At 39.9% G+C, this 12,847-nt stretch overlaps 1 protein-coding gene across 3 annotated transcripts in view; it reads left to right on the top strand.

Moving 5' to 3' along the window:
- Nucleotides 1-7,354: 7,354 nt before the first annotated feature.
- Nucleotides 7,355-12,847, top strand: part of LOC122092782 (lysophospholipid acyltransferase LPEAT1-like) — a 29,908-nt gene continuing 24,415 nt past the window's right edge. The window contains exons 1-2 of one of the 3 annotated variants that reach the window (XM_042663077.1): nt 7,358-8,039; nt 12,233-12,352. In XM_042663077.1, the coding sequence (XP_042519011.1) occupies nt 7,515-8,039; nt 12,233-12,352 (645 nt within the window). In that variant the 5' untranslated portion in view covers nt 7,358-7,514. Of the gene's footprint in view, nt 8,040-12,232; nt 12,353-12,847 lie in introns of all 3 variants that reach the window. The other 2 variants (XM_042663076.1, XM_042663078.1) reach the window with 2 other exon arrangements.

The raw sequence follows: 12,847 nt of genomic DNA, 5'->3' as shown, positions 1-12,847 counted from the left end.
ATTGGAGGAGTGGAAATCGTACATTTTAGAGCCGATAGGAGAGAATTAAGACAAAAATTGAGGATTTTGTAACGGAAACCGAATCCAAAACAACCTGGATTAATTCGGTTCAAATTCAATTTGAGTATGTGAGTATGGACCTTGGTTCGGCTCGATTTTGGTTTAGGGTATAAGAACCGTTGGTTTGAACCGAAACCAAACCAAATTGCTCTTAAAATAAAAAAAAAAAATTTGAAAAACCCTCGTATCATTAAGAGAGATTTTAGGCGGTAAGTGTTTTTGCTATTTTTATCATCACATATTTACATGCTAAAACAATTTTGGAGTTATCAATGGCCATAAGGCCCATAACTTGGGTCCATTATGACATTTGGAACCGTTTTCATAACCAAATTAAAATCGAGGTACAAAACCGAATTAAAACTGCATATTAGAACCGAAATCGAACATAGCTGAATTGAATCGGCTTGAATATTTAAACACATAACCGACTCAGTTCTTGATTCGATTCTGGTCCACCTTATCATCATTTGGAACCGAACCGAAACCAAATCAATTGACACCCTTAATTCTAAGTATATTTGTAATATCCAAATTTATTCTAATTTCGTTCAACCAAACATAAGGTGGGTATTTTTTAGAAGGCAAGCCTAATGATAGGTTAATCACGTAATTTTCTCAAGAAACTAACCTTTGGACCAAAATTAGAATCCAAAAAACAGGGATAAAACTGAACCGATAGACAAAGAAGTACCTACGTACTGTACCTCCCTCAGAGAATCTCTTTACCATTATTTTTCGAAGGGAAAATTGGGTAAAGGCAGCAAGGGTCCGTTGTTGGTGGGGGATGGAGACGCGGTTACTTTTAAATCATCCACCAAACCCTATGGAGTCACACAAACTTAGCAATCAGAGACTTTCTCATTTGCCATCCAACCATATGGCACTAGCTGGCCACCAGGACATGGACGAGTACGTTATATGCTTTTGATGACGAGCATTTTACCGCATCTTGTCAACTTACGGATACGTAGCACATTGGCGAGAGATGTGGATAGATGGACGAACATGATTTGTTGAATTAGAAATTGGGCCTTGGTATGCATAAGGCGTTCCAACTTGGCCGGGCTTGGGGTAATTAAATGTCATTGACATCAGGACAGCCTATGAAAACGTATCGGGCCCCTTTCCAATTACTTGGGATGGGTGTCCAATTCTTTCTAACTGTTGCGTTGAATAGAATCTTTTTCCTTCGAAAATAGACTAATAGTCTCTCCTACTTTGCAAGGGTAAGGTTCCTTACACTTGACCCTCATTAAAAATATATATATATATATATATATTTACTATAAATAGGTATCCAGACCTTCGACCCGACTAGACCTGTATGCTCATACTGACCCCACAACTGCATAAATCAGGTCATACCGAGGTTGAATAAGAACCACTCAACTTTTACTGAAAGTAGTGAAGAGCATTAAACACCCCCTGTGAATGGTCCAAGATGTGCCTAGTGGGAGTCAAATTTAGGACGTCAAAGTTTACGACTTGTACCAAGTTTGTTGCTCACCAACTGCTCTACCCCCTTGGGTTTATTTGTATATATTACTTAATAGTATTCTTTATATGTAATTTTTATTTGTAATCAAATTAAGATAATTTGGAGTTTAGTAATAATGTGGGGTAATGAGTAGCAGGATCAAGCCCAGACACATCCGCTTGATGTTGCTCCTCTCTTTAGTTGTCCCGTGATTGTGGGTACAATCGTGTACGTAGCATGGTTTCAAGTATCGTATCAATATCGACTGAGACTAATACTTGATACTTGACTGATTTGGATCGTTTATTCATATCATTTCAGAGATAAAACAGTACAAAAATGTTTTTTTTTTTTTTAACAAGGATAAAAGTAACGAATACATATCAATCAAATTTTTTCTTGGTTGAAAATTGACACTAGTAAAATCAGGCCTATAAGAGTAGGAACATTTGCAAATGCCTCAACATGAGTACTCGACCTTGGTAGAGCGCTTAAGGGGGTGTTTGGTTCGGTAAATCTTTGGGATGACATTCTTTAGAATGATAATTCTTAATTTTTTGAGCTGTTTGGTTCCACTAGATGACCCTCATAAGTGAGCACCCTACTTCACATGAATGACCATATTACAAAATATGTGTTCCAAATATGAGTTTACCTCAATACTTAAACTCAGATTTGAACAACATTTTTACCACCTAATATAAAAGGAGAAAGCGGAAAGAAGTTATCTACGGAAGCCAAATCTCAACCCGCAAGAAACATGTACTAGCCTCAAGGTAGGGGTGTCAATTCCTAAACCGAACCGGTAAAATCGGCCGGACCAAACCAATAACAACACGGACAGAACCGAACCGAAACCTTATTGGTTCGGTTCGGTTTGGAGTATTGCAACCCCAAAACCAAATCGAACCGCACCAAAACCGGATGAACCCGTAACCAAACTGAAACCGGCTCAAAACCCGAACCGAAACTGAAACCAAACCGGTAAGAAATCGAAACACTCCAAAATTCACTAAAAAAAATCAAAATTTGCATAGTTTTGTATACATTTGTATGGAAAAGTCGAATCAAAACTGGACAAAAAACCAAAACTAACCTGATTACAAATTGATTTAAGAAACCGAAGACAAACCGAAATCAAACCGCACCGAAACCAAAACCAAACCAAAATCGGAATTTCCTTATTGGTTCAGTTTCGGCTTCAGCTTTCCCACACCGAAACAGACTCAATTCAGACCAAAACCGAGTCGGACCGACTGATTGACACCCCTACCTCAAGGCAACCAAACGATTTTTCAGAAAGAAACATAATTCAAAAGAATATCCATAAAAAGATTGACATTCATATTTGATATATACATTATTTGATTTACCGAATCAAACACCCCCTAAACCTCTTGAACCCCATATAACACCATTCTAAGGTGGTCCCCACACCCCTGGTGTGATAGGGGTTGGATGGTTTTGCGCAGTGGAGAAGGATAAAATAGACCGTCGGATCTTACGACGGCTACATTTTGAGTCGACATAGTTTCAGTTTGTTTCAGTACCATTTAAAGAAGTGGAAAGTAATTGGAATTTCAAAATTTAAATTTAGCAGTTACTAGCTCGCTCACTCGATTAGCGAAGGTTTGATCGCGTTCCAAAGTTCAGTGGAGGAAGTAGGGCGAGGGGAGAGAGTAGCAGAGGCGGGGACAATAGAGAGAGAAGACTTCAACGAAGCCGCGGAGGTGACGAGACCCACCCAAGCCATCCCCTTCGCTCCGGCGACACGAAAACGGTTCTTCTTTTTCTTAGTTTTCTTTCATTCTTGTTACTTTGACCCGGGCGAGAGAGAGAGAGAGAGAGAGAGAGAGAGAGAGAGAGAGAGAGAGAGGTGGAGGAGAAAGAGGGAGATAAGCAGATAGCATGGGGGATAAAAGTTCTGGGAGAGAGTGACGGGAGGGGAGAAATAGAGAGAAACAGAGGGAAAAACATCCTCTGTAGGGAGTTTTTGGTGCGGTGAGGTGCGGTGAAGCTGGAGATGGTGACATGTGGCGAAAATTCATCAAACGGCTGAGGATTGAAGTCCGTGACGCCGACCCATTTCAGCTGCAGACCACGTTTAACCCTTACTCGATCAAACGTATCCATCTCACAACTTCATTGTCCCATTAAATCCATTCACGAGTCACGACCAGAGACGAAGCAGAGAGTTTAGGGTCTTCGTTTTCTTCCAGTTCCCTCCCAAGTCATCGAGCAGCATCAACGATTGGCGACCAACGAACTATGAGACCAGTCGGCGACGGGCTACCAGTGACCAACGACCAACGACCTGCGAGAAGAATCGACGACGAGTTACCAGCGAACCCAAAATACGATCTTCTGAGATTGCTATCTTGATGTGTTCTCCTCGGCGGAGGCTGGCTATGTTTATGGGTGATCTTCCTCTTCCACCATAGAGTGTAGAAGGTTAGTCGTTCCACCTGTGTAACCTGCATCATTACTCAATTCCTCCATTTTATAGTAAAATTCATAAACAAAACCCTATCCAATAAATTGAATTCCACCAATAAATGGTCTCATGTTATACCTTTTCTAAGACCCTAGAACCAGAATTTTTCATGAAATCAACTATCATTGCAGTATTGAACTAAATGATACTGCAGATTCTTACCTCCTCGCTACTTGCAAGTCACAGATAAAAAAATAATATCGGAGCCGATCCCCGGGAAAGGCCCTCCGAACCTCAAGTTAGAACTGTGATGAAAGGAAAAAAAACCGCACCTGAGCTCTGAGGGTTCAAAATTGCTTACCTTTCCTCCTTACTTGGACCCTCTTATCTCGTAATGGGTGAGCTTCCTCGTTGGCCTATAGGTCCCTTTCCCGTGTCCTCTGGCCCGTTGAAGCGTGCTTTATTCTGTCCTTATTCATGTTGATGTGTCTGATCTTCTCATGAGCACTCCTAGATCCTAATGGTTAACACGTGGTTATCCTTGATTAAGTATTCAGGGCTACAATGATTAGCCCGACTACGGCCAATATTGAGTGTGTTAACCGCCTGGCCCTAGTTAAGTTTATTAGTTTGGGGGCCGAACTTAAGGGTGGCTACACATATCACAAGTTCACAATCAGATTCCGGTGACGTAGGCATGGGATGAGAAGTTTTCCATGTGGCGCAGGGTGATCTGATATGTTGGGAATCTATTAGTTTGTTCGTTTGTTCGTCTGGTTATATGTTCGTCCCTTATGATCATGGTAATCAAACCTCGCACGTTCTGATCACTAGGCTACCTACTCGTCTGTTCATTTGATCATCTACTCATCCTGGGGGTCAAGTTCTTACGAGTTTGGCCTGAACTCTTGCATCCTCCAATCTCCTGTTTGTCGGATCTCGGTGACCTCTGGGTCATAGAATTCCGGGAATGTGTCACCTTCCCATTGGCCAATCATACTATGGTATACCAGTGAACACTATCTACAAACCCTAGATAATAATGTAAATTTTTTGAATTTTTTCAATCACCCACGAATTCAGTTACAGAGATGAACTTCAGAGCCCTAGGAACTTAGTGGACATAACCTCTTTGATAAATAAGTAGTTACTTTGTTCGGAAACCCTAGAAAATAGAAATGGAGATTTGCAAAGGAATTTCAATTCAGTACCTAGAGAGAGAGACTTCAAACTTCAAACTTCAAACTTCAAACTTCAAAGCTTCAACGTCCTATGCAGTAACCCCAATGGCATCCATCTCCACCCGAAAACGAGTTGGATCTACTTCAAACCCCCATCCCCACACCCCCCCCCCAAAAAAAAATATCATTCGTATAATCCTATAATTTTTCCTTAAAAAAAAATTCGATGACTTTGTGATCACCAATCAATGCCCGTATGGTTTTTTTTTTAAAAGGAAAAATTACTTGAATACCCACTTTTGGGTTTCTCTTTACAAAAATAACCATCCTATGTTTCAGTTAACAAGAATATATGAAATCATGTTTGAGTTTACAAAACTAACCAAAACAGTGATTTTCCTCAATTTTCCCATGTGCTTGTATATTTTTACCCATGATTCCTTCTACGAGCCTTGTATCACTAATTCCACTCTCATCTTCAACATACCATTGCTGCCACCACCGCCACAACCACCTCTGTCACCACGACACCACCCTTCTCCTCCTACTCCAGTCCCTTGCCCCCAACTCACTCCCTCATCTTCCATGTGCGGCCATGCTCATCCCACTCTGTCTCTTCCGAAAACCCACCCCCAATCCATAGCCTGTGGTTGTTTGGTTGAATAGAGTGGCGTCTTTGGGCTTCATAATCGTATTCTCCACGATGTCACTATCTGTTACAAAAAAATCTCCTTTATTTCCTTTAAAATCCATAAGGAATCCCTCATGCCTTTAGTGACTTTGTGAGAAGAGACCAAAACAGAGAATGAGAGTGCGATGCCTCTCAGAGTGGAAAATAGCGAAATAAAGCATCGCAACCCCACCCCCCACACCCTCCTCTTCCATGCTTTCTCGCTTCCACCCCACGTCACAAGACACAAATCAACACCACGAGAAAACCAGGGCAAGGTTGGGTTGGACGATTGCAGGGGTAGTGTTGGAAGATGTGTTGTAGGGTAGGGCGGGATTGCAACATCGGCGGAGGGGATAGGGTCATCGGGTCTACCGGGTTGAGATTACCGTTTTTTGCAATCAATTTATAGCAACCTGCAATCCCATTTTGTTGCCGTGAAATTTCAACTATAATTTCTTCAGACCATTCATTGTCCCTAGCAGTAAACCTTACTTCGAAATTGCCTTTATACTCTACTCAATCCCATCCCCTATTTTGGTCGCTACCATTGAAAGGCCAATAGTACCCAACGGTGAATTTCAGCCTTACGTTGGGGACTGGTAAGACCAGAGTTTCAGACTTATTTGCTCCTTGGTTCTCTCTCTCCGTCCTAAAAAATATATATCTAATTTCACCTAAACTCGGCGCAATGATGGAGAAGTCATAAGCCAAAGCGAGGTTGCTAGAGCCATCACTGGGCTTAGAGTTACACACCCAGAGAGAAGAGAATGGAAGAATGAAACTGAGAGATGAAGAATGGTACCGAGATTGCAAGAATGAAACCAAGAGATGGAGAGACACCGGGATTGTCAGCAAGGAGGGTCGATTTGTTGGTGACAAATTTTTTGGAGGTCGGGGAACTAGATGCTTCTTTTGCGGTTTTGTCGGATATATTTGTAAAGGGAGATGGCTTGATTTGGAGAATAAGCAAAGAAACATCCGAAGGGAACGATGTCGGTGCAACCAATAACCTCCGACGACTTTTGCGGCTGTTGTCGATTGAGTTCGATGGCTATTGAGCTCTACACTTTTAAGTGCAACAAAATCACTGTTTTGGCTATTTTTGTAAACTCAAACATGATTTCATGTATTTTTGTTACCTGAAACATAGGGTGGTTATTTTTGTAAAGAGAAACCTCGGGTAATCATGTAAAAAAAAAAAAAAAATTCGAGTCTACTACCGAGGATGGGACACTAATTGGCGTAATCGCTGTTACCGTCACAGTGGGGTCATTCTATCGTTCTCATATCGTTCGTGGACCCCACATCTCCGAAGTTCTCTTTGGAATTTCACTTCCGAGTTCCCACTTCCGACCATTCCCAAACCCGATTCATTAGCCACGCTGAGGCTCAGCGGCGAACGCTGAGGTCTTGTCTCATCGAGACAAAAGATTCTATTTCAACGATAGCCACAGCTTACATCTGAGGAGAACAATCTAGGCGGTCCTTCATAGTAGTGCTATCATGACTCTTTTTCTATTTTCCAAGTCCACTTCTTAAGGATCCACGCCCGAACCAGAGCTTAGGATTTGTCGCGTCTCTGAAGTCTCCCTTGTCCGCTTGCGAGTTTGTGAAGCTTCTATATTATCTAATCCATGGCGTTTAGAAGAATGAATTGAGTTCAGAAACCGAGGATTCAAGTCGACAATGGAGACGGAACTGAAAGATTATGGTATCAATAACCATAATCAAGTGCCTGAACCAGCCGACGAGCCTCGCGGTGGGGATTCGAGAAAGGACGAGCGACCTTTGTTGAAATCGGATTCCAATTTGAGCTCTTCTCCTCTTTCTGCTGAGAATCTGCAGGAACTCGATAAGAAATACGCCGCTTTCGTGAGAAGAGATGTTTACGGGACGATGGGGAGAGGGGAACTGCCGTGGTCGGAAAAACTTCTGCTCGTATTCGCTCTTGTCACGCTCGTTCCGATCCGTGTAGTTGTGGCAATGACTATACTGATACTCTACAGCTTGATTTGCCGGTTCTGTACGCTTTTCACAGTTCCGAATCGAGATGAAGGACAGGAAAATTATGCTCACTTGAGTGGGTGGAGAAGAGTCGTCATTGTTCATGCTGGAAAGTTCCTCTCTAGGGCATTATTCTTCACGTTTGGTTTTTATTGGATTAGCGAGACTCGTCGCAATGCTGATGCGGTGGAGAAATTAGCCGGCGAGGTAAATATTTGGATAACTTCTGAAGTTATATTAAATGTTTCCAGGGGTTATTATTTCAGAGTTCGTGCTGTGAATCTCGTATTGATTAACTAGGAAAGCCACACCAATCGCTTAAGAGGAACAATAATGATTTTAGAATGCTATAATTGATTTACACTGGGCTTTACGAAATCACTAGAGACTTCCATTTTTGAGAATTGATTTGCTTAACCTGTTCATCTCAATCCTGACACTTTCTCTTCGCAAGATGGTCAGGTAGAGTTGGCTGATCTAGATCTTTCCTGTGATGAAATGTTCAATCCAGGAGCTAGAAAGTTGAAAGTGATACATCCAAATGAAATATTATAGTTTCCATTGCCCCTCCCTAATAGATTGAAAGCTTAAAACAACTGCTGAGGATTTGCCTTAATAATACATCTCTCTATACAAAGAGAGGGGTCTGAGCCCTTAGAAGAGGGAGAGAATATTTTTTTTTTCTGGAAACAATACCACTCATTGATACAGCACCAGCGAAGGTAATTGTTGCATATGATTTGTAAGGAAAAATGATGAAATGATGAAATGATGAACCTACATTGTTGGTAGAAACTCTTCCTATCTGTGTTGGGCCTGGTTTCCGCATAGAGAACTCATCAAACTCAGCTTGAAGAAACAACAATTGTCTAGTGCAGTTGGTGAGCTGTGGTATGCAAAAATCCCATGCTCCTTAGGAGGTCTCGAGTTCGAGTCTCCTGGCTGTTACCTACTTCCCTCCCTACCTATCAAAAAAAAAAAAAAAAAAAAAAAAAAAAACTCAGCTGGAAGAAACGTGAACATGAGGGAGACCAAGAATGACTAATCACTCAAGACTGGGCAATGTAGCTTCAAGCTGTGATGGATGGAGAAATGGTTCTTGACTTTACAGATGTCCATTGGCTATAAGTGCTCAAGTAAAAATCACCTATAGTTGATTGAATCTGGTCATGTAGCAGCTAAGAGTTTCCACCTTTCATAATCTCCATACCATGGCAATAACACACATAATCACACCATGGCAAAGACTTCTTTGTTATTTATTGTGCATGCTGTATCTATGGTTATTGGTGGGAGTTTCCCATTCTACAGGTGGATGCTGAGGAAACGGGAAACCTTTTCTGTGGGTGATGCAGGGGCAGGAATCTTAACCTAATTCAACCCACTAAGAAAGATTCAGGGAAAGGCTTGATAAAATAAGTAATATGTTTGGGTAGGGGGTGTTTGCAAAATAGGGTAGAGAAGGTGTAATATGTGATATTGAGATTGTTTGATAAGTTAGCCTTAGAGTTGAACTTTCTGTCAGGATCTAGAACTTTCTTATTGTCTGAAAAGCTTAAGAGATATTAGATACAGACCTTATAAGGTCATCAAAGGTGTAGGGCTATGTGAAGCTAGGCCAATTGAATTTAACATTCGTTAAAGCTAAAAGGAATGTCCAGACTGTTATATCATGGTGTAGGTTGGGTAGATTGATTATCTCCACCTCTTGCTAAGTGAGACAATGACGTGGGTAGAATTTTTTATGTAGGTGCACAATCTTGGACCAATTCAAATCCGTTTTGGGCATTTATACAGAGATGAATCGGGTCCATTGAGTCTTTGGTCCAGTAGGATTTTAGGAAGTTCTATTTATTTGGGGAATTATCATTTAATCTTCTATTTTAAGTATGATACGTAGAAAGGTAATTTGGTAGTATCGTAGTTGATGTGTTTCTATTTCTGTTTTAGATTCCATATAGGAGTTTTCCTTTTCTTATTTATATGTATGCTGGTATCAATTACAAGATAAATTTGAGAATGAATTGAATAGTGAGTTGTTTGGTGCCTGCATGGCCTGTGTGTGGTGAGCTCCTTCATCTTCCCCCCTTTCTTCTTGTGCGACTCTTTTTCCCTCCCTGTAACTCTGATTCTATCTCAGGGATTCTTTCCCTTTCTCTTCTGGCCCTCCATATTTTTTTTTGACTTTCTTAAAGAATCGAGGAATCGAATCAAAACCCAAACCCCCACCGCTTTCTCTTCCACCCCCTTGTCACCGGTTGACCTTTTCCCCACCTTCCTAGGGTTCTACTAAAGAGAAAAAAGGAGAGGAGCACAACCCAAAAAAAAAAAAAAGGCAAGAGAAGAGAAAGCGAGAACTAGAGAATCAAAGCTGAAGGATCCGTACCTTTTTTTATGCCTTCTTGCTGCAAGTTGGCACTTCTCCCTGTTATCAATACTGCCTTTGAGGTCCTGATGATCACCACTGGTCGTCGAGGTTTCAATCGTTTCTGCCACTGGTTGTCGACCTCTGAAGTTTCTGCCATTTTCTTCGCTAGTTGCCTCTAGTTCAACGAAGAAGAAGACTCCGTGTCATGACCCAACCTAGGTACAGGTAAGGGTTCAACCGTCACGAAGTTGATGAAACAATGATAAATATCAACAAAATCATTCATCACAAAAGTCATCAAATTTAAGTCTCAAACCAAATAATCAACCATTGTCATGAATCTCAAATAACTGCTAGTGACAATCTGAGGTGTGTTCAATTTAAACTTTAAAATCCTATCCATCAGAGTTTACATCAAGTTGCTCCCTACTACATCCATCTAATAAAATAAAAACAAGAAGATATAAATAAAATAGTATTTGACTCACCCTCGAACTCCACTCCAAGCATACCTCCATCTCATTCCTCTGTGATACAAGAGGTGGGCTCAATAGCCCAGTAAGACAGAATATAGTAAGAGCAAAACTTAGAAACAACAATCAATTACACCCTTGTTACTATGAACAACTTCAATTCCCAAGTGAGCATCCATAAACCTTCACAATTACAACTAAACCCAAACAGTAAGAAAAACATAAGTGAAAAGCCCCTATGCTACAATGTTTAACAACACCTATGACCAATGGAGACACCTTGCTCCTTTCATCCCTAGAAATTTTAAAATCTCCCCGTACTTACTAGTACCTGCGAATAACCGAATAAGAAAATATAAGTCTCTAAAGAAGTAATGCCATGCTTCATGCCCACTTTGTTAATATGCTCTTGAACTTTGACTGCTTCCTTTGAATATAACTTCCAAGGGGTTGAAGACCCAGTAGACAGGGATGAACAAGATGAGGTATTTATGGAGATGATGTCCCATGTATCGGAAACATTTACATTGCTTATTTAAACTACACTGCTTTATTTACTTGACATCTGTCATGAAACCTAAATTGGCATATTTTTCCTTTCCTCAGAAAATATTGGCAGTTCTCTTGTCTTGCTATAACTTGCAAGCTTAATTCTGTTAATGTCATAGCAGAAGACATTTGACTCAGATATGCATGCTTTTTGACATCAATTGCATTTTTGTTTGTAATATGTAATGTTTTGGTTTGTGAAATTTTGGGATTTTATCAGCGTCTTTGAGATGACTGCACCTTGTGCTGCAAATTCATGGTAGATGAAACATATTTAAGAGGAAAAAAGCTATTGCCTAAACTGTAATGGTGTTTTCTGATCTTTATGAAGATTATGCTCCACCATTAGCATAGACAGAATTTACAGAAATAGTTTTGAGCTTATCTCACTTCCTGAAGAGTAGGTGGTTAGGCAACATACATTTCTAGTCTTCCATGTAACACCTGACTGATGAATGAAAGAAAACACACTTTTTTAAAATTGTTGCTCAATATTGTTTGACAACAGCTGCTTAAAATTTTTCATTCTAATTCATTACTGATGTATCTAGATTCAAGGTGGAGAGACCTTGTCATGCTGTGCCGTGACTTAAGATTTTGTATTTTGTGATTCTATCTTCATGAATGTTCCTACTGCAATAAGCCTATAATTACTTCGATTACACCTAGGATGTGTATTCTATCATTTATGTGAGTGAGGTTTTGCAAAACACAATTGAAAGAAAAGCCTCCATAGACTTACTAGGTCATTTGATTCTATTGATTGCCGAAAATGACAGTAAAGTTTAGAAGCCCTCTGGCTGTTTCTGAAAATGTTGTGTGCAACAGTTCCCACTTGGGAGAAAAAGATATTAATTATTTTTGGTAAATTTGTATTTATTTATTTTTTTTTGGTTTGGTTTTCTTTCATGATATGCTTCTGGGATAGTAATGACTTCACGTTGACATTCTGCTAATAAGAATTTTTATTTTTGTGTAACAACCACTTTTGTTTATTTATAATTGGTCAGAATGTCTGCAAAGAACAATCTGAAGAACTTGAAAGACCTGGGGCAATCATTTCGAACCACATATCTCATATGGATATTTTATATCATATGTGTTCTTCTTTTCCGAGCTTTGTTGCTAAGGTGGGTCCAGCTGAGTCTACTTTGGTCTTTTAATTTTCTTTTTCCATTCTAAATCTTTTGGCAGAGCTTTCAATCGGTTGCGCTTCAATGTGGTTAAATCTGAATTCTATCCGATTCAGTTGTATTATCTGTATGCTAGATATGGATCTGAATGGAGACCTGTTGGACTTTCAAGAAACTAGGATTGAAGTTTGCATTTTTTGTGGCCTATCCTTTTTGATCCAGTTTGATACTGTATAGAAGAGAATAAAAAATGGGTTTCTGATAACTGATGGACCTTCAACCATTTTTAGAATCTTGTTGTGATAGGAAATGGAACAGATATTAAAGTCTGTAATATTATGTATTTAGGTATAGATGCATCATGCATGCATTTATACTGTTGTTTTGGCCAAATATGTACACTTGCTTATGTACTTTTGCACAGTAATCTTAATCAAATTGAATCTTATGGGTTCATAATTAATTTTTGTAAAATATTTTCTGTAAAACAAA

The sequence above is a fragment of the Macadamia integrifolia genome, chromosome 11, assembly GCF_013358625.1.
Source record: "Macadamia integrifolia cultivar HAES 741 chromosome 11, SCU_Mint_v3, whole genome shotgun sequence".
Taxonomy (NCBI): Eukaryota; Viridiplantae; Streptophyta; class Magnoliopsida; order Proteales; family Proteaceae; genus Macadamia; species Macadamia integrifolia.
This window is presented reverse-complemented; position numbering and strand designations above follow the sequence as displayed.